The sequence below is a fragment of the Poecilia reticulata genome, linkage group LG19 (genome assembly GCF_000633615.1).
Source record: "Poecilia reticulata strain Guanapo linkage group LG19, Guppy_female_1.0+MT, whole genome shotgun sequence".
Taxonomy (NCBI): domain Eukaryota; kingdom Metazoa; phylum Chordata; class Actinopteri; order Cyprinodontiformes; family Poeciliidae; genus Poecilia; species Poecilia reticulata.
The window spans coordinates 24,293,064-24,301,110 of NC_024349.1; the positions used below are offsets into that span (position 1 = coordinate 24,293,064).

Here is an 8,047-nt window from a genome sequence, read left to right on the forward strand (position 1 = left end):
GACTTATTTTTTTTCCTCTGTTGGGTAGTTTCTAATTTATTTTAGATGGTTAAAAGGCCCAATTTTCAGAACTCCACTCATCCTYAGTGAGGAAAGCAGCTATTGGCTGTTGAAAGTTACTAAATGACACTGCAATCAGCTGGACCCACTGACATACACAACAGTCACCGCGCTCTCACCTTGAAGGGGAAGTGTTGCAGCTTTTTTTGCCGTATAAATTTAAAAGCTTGCCTTGTGCAAAAGTTAGTTCAGACTTCCCTACACTCCTGAGTGGTTTGCTATTATATTCTTGCAGGATGAAGTCAAACTATTTGCAGTAGTGTAAAAAAAAAAACAACCCAGTTGATCAGTTTGTATCTCTTAAAAAGGTAACCACTATTCCTCAACAACTTTTTGTACAACACTGAATTTTGGATTTTAAGGATGATATTAATGAAAAACATCAACATTTTCTGCTTTGAATTTTCAAAGGGCCTTAGTCTTAAATTTTGTAATATAAAACTTTCAAATCTAACACATGTTATTAGATCAAGTAGTCARGTGCTGCCGATACGTAAGATTGTTTTTCTCCTTTTTCCTTGTGTTTGAATGACGACACCTCAAACTCCAACTCTTTTTGCACTGTTTCAAAACGTTTTTTTGCATGGTTGTACATGGAAAACCTACTATTATGGTGGTAATAGCTTGAGAAGCTAYGAAGTAAGATATTTTGATGGCAGGAAATCAGATTGAGCAATTAATTACAGCAACCTGTAATGTGGTCTCAGGAATTGCCGAGACGAGACAGGTCARAACTGGGTGGGAGGAAATCTGGATTATCATTGAGGCGAGACGGATTGGATTTGGCTCCTCTCCAGCTAAGGATCAGACGTTTTGAGCTAGAATTTCCATGGTTACCGTCTTATTTCCCSTCCTCTTCTTACAACACAAAGTTGTAAGACAATCATTATCCTGTCATTTCCTTTCGGGGGGGCTTTTTCTCACAAGTGATGTTCATGTCATGTACTAAGTAGGGAGCTCTTCAGAAGTCGTGTATAGTTTTGAGCTTCAAATCAAACCTCACAGACCAGTTACTCGTTTTGAAATGGTAACAGGAGACTCCTGACAATAGACCGTCTCCTCTGTCCACGACTTCCATCTGAACCCCATTTGGCGCAGAGCTACGAGTCATGGGCACAATCACAAGGAAATCTGCGAGATAAAGCCTGCTCGGAAAAGCTTAGTTGGGAATTAAATGATCAGTGAGCCGCAGGATGACTTTGACAGTGAGGAAGCTCTGGAGGTGAAGAGTCCAGATGTAACAAATCAAGCCAGGACRCAGTGCTTCGGCCGCTTTGGTTTAAATAAAGCACATGCTCGAAAAACCAGACAAAAGGATCACACATGATCATCAGCGATGCGACTGGTGTTTTAATCGTGTGCAACAAAAGTTTTCCTGYTTTAAATGGTAAAAAAAGGTATCGTTCTCCGAGGTAAAGCAGGATCATCATAGACGGCCCTGAAATTCACATCACAATTTYGAGTTTCATAAATTTCAGATGGATTTTGAATTTTACAGCAAARAAACATTTATGGTTTAAAGATGCAAGACTGAACATATCAATTCTGAACAGTGGGAGGTTAAACCAGGACGGGGGTTAATCAGGAGGAAGAGGAGAGAAGTAGATGCTTCCTCGTAGAACACCCTGAACGAGCCATCAGCAGTAAGGAAGGCCAGCGCCGGACACGCTGGAGCTTTAGCTTTAGTTTATCCGTACTGCTCACCTGCTTTACATTTAAAGCCACGTGTTTCTGTCGGGACCAGTTAGCTTATCTGAAGTTCGGCGCTCGGTCTGTAAGCAGCCTTGTTGGATAAATCGAAACCTTTTTTTTGAATGCACTTCAGAAGGCAGTTTAATCGGGGTGAGACAGACGGCCACTGACGGCCAATGTCTGAGGCACTTCTGCCTCAGACATTCAGAGCAAACATTCMTGAGCTTGACCCATAGCATGTGTTCTGAAATGTCACGTTTATTGGTCCAAATCTGATATTTAGAACAACTTGTGATAATTAAATCCCTTAAATTTYCTCATAACCAACAAACCAAAAGAAAAACTGACTAAAAGGTCTATTTTGCAATGAACACTCCAGTTTCCTACAATATATTGACTTTAATTTGACCAATTTTAATCACTWGTAATGCTTTAACAARTAAAAGCAACTGAGGTATGGCGCAGTTTAAGGATGGCAAATGAGAAGGAMACTACTCACTTGTGTTAGTTTTAGACAGGCTAACAACTAGCATGCTAGGTTTGTCACCCAGTGGATTGCTGTTTTGTGTATTTATTTTGTTTGTAATTMATTTGAAAGCTGCTATGTATTTATAGTTTTCTTTCTTATTTTTCTYTCTCTGATGGCCATTAGCATGGACAGGTTAGCATTAGCCCTTTCGCCATTAGCCAAATTGTAAACCTTAATCAGGAGCTAACTTCTGCTCCRTGTAATACAGAACTTTAATGCTTGGTAAACTCTGTCAAGAGAACTTTTGTAAAAGCCTCTAAAGTACAACGTTTACAGATATAGATAAAAGTTTTCTTTGAAGAGGAAAGTACAAGCTTATCCAAGGCTAATGCCTGCACATCCAAGGCTAACACTATTATTTGTACCGCTTTGTGCAGTGTAGACCCTCATTTTTATTTTTCTTTGAGTGTAAATGTATTTTTTTTCTCCCATTCTTCAWATGAAAAACCAAAATGATCAAATGTTTAAATCATAATCTAATTATTCTTCAGAAAAAAACCAATATGCCCTTCAAACCCTACATTCTCAGTTTAGTTTTTTTCTTCAAACTTGCAAAAAGATCAAATCAAATTCCATACCTTTGCAGACGAAGAGCCTTGTTTGATTTTTTGTGTGCGCATGTGTGTGTAGAGTCTCGACTCCTGTGTTTGCTCTGGAAAGTCAGAAAGCCAATAAAAATAAGCGTCCCGGACCTTTGGTCGTGAATATTATGGTAAGTGCGTTTGTGAACACTACGTCGCAAATATTTGCTTTGCAATTCTGATGGACTTTTCAGGCCGACCCGTGTCACTAGAGCCTGCTTGTACAGCTCAAAAATGACAAATTGTCTTAAGTTGTTTGGTGTCCAGACAAGGGAAAAAAGAAAAGTCACACTCTCCCAAAAAAAGGCACCGATGGCTTTATTTTCTGCCAGCAGCTTGAACTTCGACTACTTAGGCCATTAAACCYTCCGATGTCTCCCTTTCACCAAAAGTGTTCTCATAATCCGGATGGCTGCGGTCGAAGCAGGATGGAGCTCTGAGTGGAGCGTTCCAGCCAAAGTACTGAGATATCATCACCGTTTCATTAAACGAACATCTCCGTGTTTCCGAGCAGGAAGAGTCTAATGTTTTCTGACGTGCCAGGAACCGGGGGGAATGGCAGGAGGAAGAGGCCTTCGGACGCACTTCAGAAGCCTTTTAAATTATTTTTAGTTTATGACTGCATTACACATCCACTTACTTTTACATCATAACGAGTTTTAAGCTGTTCTGGTAAGTGATTAAATGGATACGTGATAGCATTCGCATGAAAAAGAATAAAATAAAAAACATGTTTAAAAATGTTTTCTCCCCAACTCTTCTACTTTGATTCATCTGCTTGTCGAAGAACGCCACAATGGAGGTCAACTTGGAGAAAACACACCTCAACTGTCCAGCTGCTAAAACGTTCCAGATGGAGCCGTCTGAGCAGACAGAAATGACATTTCTTGCACAACACGGTGAAGTTTTAAAATGCACTGCTTTACAAAATCTCTGCAGGTTTTTGCAACAGCAAAAATTCAGACAAAAGTGGGGAGGACGGAGTCCGTCGATGCTGAAGTCCGTAAGTCAGCGTCACAAAAACTCTCCAAACAAAAAGTACGTCAAACAAACCTAAATTTCTCCAGTAAACAAAAACCACTCAAACATTCACATTGTAGTTCAAAGTTGGCCAAAGCTGATTTTTTTCCCCCTTTACCAACATATGGTCTGTTTTTCATGATCTAAACAATAAAAATGAAAATAAAAAATGTCCTTCTTTAAAATCTGAATGTGGTCCTAAGTTGGAAAACTAATTTGTTTTCAAATGCTCATGTTGGACTTTATCCCGTTTTTGTGTCATTGGGATGTGAAGGAAGCAGACATGGTTGAATGACAGTTTTGTTGGTTCCGACTTGAGCATTTATACACAAGCGGCACAAAAATAAAAATTTCAGAGCTTATCACACAGAGGTAATGCATTGCTGACCACAAGATGCCAATGGAGTATGAGACAAAGCGGCAAAGATTGTATTCATTCACCATTTGTTCCAACCTCCTGAGACCCCGCATCCTCATATGAGGACATTACATTTTTGCTGTTCTGCCCCATGATACTTAATTTGTAAGAATTTTGACCAATTGTCCTCATCTGGGGGCCCTGCCTGCACCAYCTAGTGGTCTCATAATGAAATTACACTCATTTGAAAAAAAACAGCATGGCGGGAATGACAGCGCACGTCTTCTACGGCAACTCCCGACAGAAACATGGACAAGGTAAAAATCCTAATCGAATTTTATGATTGAAACTAGTTTTTTTATGCACAACAATGTCTCTAGCTTCACATAGCATGCTTATTTGATATATTTGAGTAATATTAGCAAGCTACAACGTCTGTAAACATGACGTACTTATTTGAGGACATCAGGTCTAGCTTCAGTGCAAAAACGTAAAATTTTTCCAAGAGCATTTGTGTTTACTTCTAGTCAAAATGTCTAATTTCTAGTCAAAATAAGTCTTATTACACTTAAAATAAGACTCATCCTCCAAAAAGTAACGTGTTTTTAGACAATCACCACTTGTTTCAAGCAAACTTTCACTAAAAAATAAGTAGAATAATTTGCCAGTGGAGCAAGTTTTTATTTCCTATTWCAAGGAAATAGATTGTGCATTTTTATCATTACAGGGWGAATGTCCTTTTCGACAACTGAACGATTGCTAAAAGCAATCGAAAATGACTCTGAGATTGAAGATTTGTCAGGTGGTGAAGAGGATGAAATCGCTCCATGTGAAGCAACTCTGGAGCAACCTGATAATTGTGATTCTGATTATCAACCTGATTCTGCTGACATAAGTGAAGATACTGACAGCGATGCGAGTGAGCCACAACATAAACAGCATCTTGAGAATGATGGTGAGACATAACCTAATTCCCATGTTTTTGCTCTGTAGCACTTTATTTCGTTCAAAATGTTGAGTTTTTGCAAATAAAATGTATTGTATTTTTATTATAAGAACCTGACCAGGATGTGCAAGGTAGCAGGCCAGGACCAAGAAATGGAAATAGAGAGTACTGGAAGTCTGCTCCATTCAACCCTGTCTTAGTCCCATTTCAAGGATCTGATGAACAACAAGACGAGAGAGCAGATATGTCGCCGGTGCAGTACATGRAACAGTACGTTGACATAGAACTGATGAAAGGCCTTGCCGACTGTACAAATTCTATGTCATTAGCTAAAAGTGGGAGATCTCTCAACACATCGGTTGAAGAGATGTACCACTTTTTTGGAGCATCCATCTTGATGTCCTGCATCCCTTACCCACAAATCCGCATGTTCTGGTCACCTAACCTGAAAATCCCTGCCATTGGTGACACAATGAGACGCGACYGATTCTTCAAGCTGAGGAGCCATCTGAAGGTGGTAATTGATGACGACATTCCTGAAGACAGGAAAAAAGACAAATTCTGGAAGGTGAGGCCTTTCATGAATCGCATACTCAAAGGCTGCCATGCTCAGGCCCGACCAGAATCCGTCTCAATAGATGAACAGATGATACCATTCACTGGAGCCTGTCCGTTCCGCCAGTATGTGCCGCTAAAGCCAAATCCAGTTGGCATGAAGAATTTTGTCCTGGCAACAGCAGATGGCGTCGTTCTCGACTTTGAAGTTTACCAAGGTTCAAAGGCACTGGCTGCACAGGTGCTGGATGCAGAAGGATTGGGTTTGGGAGCCCTGGTCCTCAAACGCCTGACAAAAACAGTACATCCTGGTACAAAGGTGTACTGCGATAGGTTCTTCACCACCACATCAGCTGCGGAATCCATGCTGGAGAAGCAGGTATATATTTTATATAGTTTCCCAAGTACTGTTCAGTTTGTTATTATTATTTTTTGCTTTTTCGGTTTCACAGCAGCAAATGATAAYATTCATCAATCTGTGTCCATCTGTTGGTCAATTGTTGTGTCAGTCTGGTTCAGGGTGCAGGCTTACCCTGTTTTCTGTCAAGATGGCTGCCATAAAAAAATTGTCCTTGCTACATCACTTTGAGATTATCTAATTGGTTTTGTTTTTAGGTGTACCTAACTGGTACAGTCATGAAGAACAGGATCCCAAAAGCAATGCAGAAGCTTCCAAGTGACAAGATCATGAAGCAGCAAGGCAGAGGTACCTCATAATGAAGTTCATAAACTTTGCACTTTTCCATGCAAAAGCTGCACTTTTATTTTATTTTTTGTGTTTGTTGGCAATATAAAATAAACTTTTGTACTTTATTAACCAATGGTGTCTTCATTGTGAAAGTCTGGACAGAAAGCAGCGTAACTGTACATACTGTGAAACACAGATGTAAATAATAACATTGATTGAATGGTCTTATCGTCACACAGATAGACCCAATGTCCTCATTTGAGGACATTATTAGGTTTTGAGATAACCACTTACTGTAGAAAGCTAAAATTTCATTTTTAGGCTAATTGGGTCCTTATGATCCCAAATGGCAAGGAAAAAATGTATATGCAAAAACAGACCCACTGTCCTCATATGAGGGCATTGGTTTTGACATAGTTCAAGAGCACATAGAAAGCTAAAATTTTATTTCAACTAAAATTAGGTCATACTAATCCCAAATAGTAAGGAGGCATAAAAAATGCACATCAAACAAACGTCCGGGTCTCAGGAGGTTAAACATGTTCATATTTTATGAATTCCATCATATTTTAGTTATTCGTAATGTTTTAGTTTAACATCGCTAACTTTGCTTCACGTTATTGTGGCATAGCTTGGGGTAGCATTCTGTTAGCTTACATCCAAGCATGGCTTTAAAGCTAATGCTTCTGAACAAACAGGTCATTTAAAAAAATGTCTTCTATTAAAATGTATATTTCTGTTAAATTACTTCTGTTAATGTTTCTTTGTTTGAACTCACCTTTGTTTGTCGCTTTGTTCAGATCCCACATCCAGAACAGGTGAAGGTAAGGGGCTGGCCCAGCACTTCCTGTTGAAATAGGTCCATGATGTCATTGATGACATCACTGTGTTAAACCAATGAAGGGTTTTTTTTCTTTCTGGAAGGCTGTTAATTCTCTTGAAAGTAATATTTTCAGTTACTCTGTATGAAGTGTTCAGCTTTGCAGTTCATTTTATTTTGTAGATGAATTTGTAAAATGTGCTGCAGACAAATGATACACAAAACTAACTGTTGGACTATAAGACTGTAGTTACGGTTATGCCTGTAACAGATTTGATGAGTTTGATACCAAGTGATGTCAAACTCACTTGGTTATATTTGTTTTTACCAATATGTTAGCTTTTATTTTTAGACAATATTTAGCACAGTTTTATCCTGACCTTTAAGAGTTGAGATGCATATTTTCCAGTAGAACATATTCAGTGGGTTCTTGTCGAAAAAAATAATCTGCTAACAATTCTGTCCTGTTAACCTACCTTGTCTTAAAGGAGCAGTATGTGTTTTCCAGTCATATAGTGCCGTTTTATACCACAATCAAGAAACTATGTTACCTTCAGTTATTATGAAAATGCTACACATTTCAAATATGACTTAAAAGAAAATTGACATTGTCACTTAACTCCTTGAAAGAGACAGAGCAGTTCTCTGTCTCTTTAAGAAACTTCCTGTTCTTTCTGAAACGCCACCTTAAGGAAGTCATCACAACATGGCTCTTCTATTAACCATTTAACAACATTTTTTACCAGCGTTGCACCGAGAAGCAGCTTGTATAATAGGATGCTCAGTTCCACCAGGTGT

General features: G+C 38.9%; 1 protein-coding gene across 1 annotated transcript; it reads left to right on the plus strand.

Moving 5' to 3' along the window:
• Window positions 1-4,339: 4,339 nt before the first annotated feature.
• On the plus strand, window positions 4,340-6,458 carry LOC103482109 (uncharacterized). The gene is made up of 3 exons (XM_017310717.1): window positions 4,340-5,195; window positions 5,297-6,120; window positions 6,357-6,458. The coding sequence occupies exons 1-3, from the start codon at window positions 4,973-4,975 to the stop codon at window positions 6,456-6,458; spliced, it is 1,149 nt and encodes a 382-aa protein (XP_017166206.1). The 5' UTR covers window positions 4,340-4,972.
• Window positions 6,459-8,047: the final 1,589 nt, after the last annotated feature.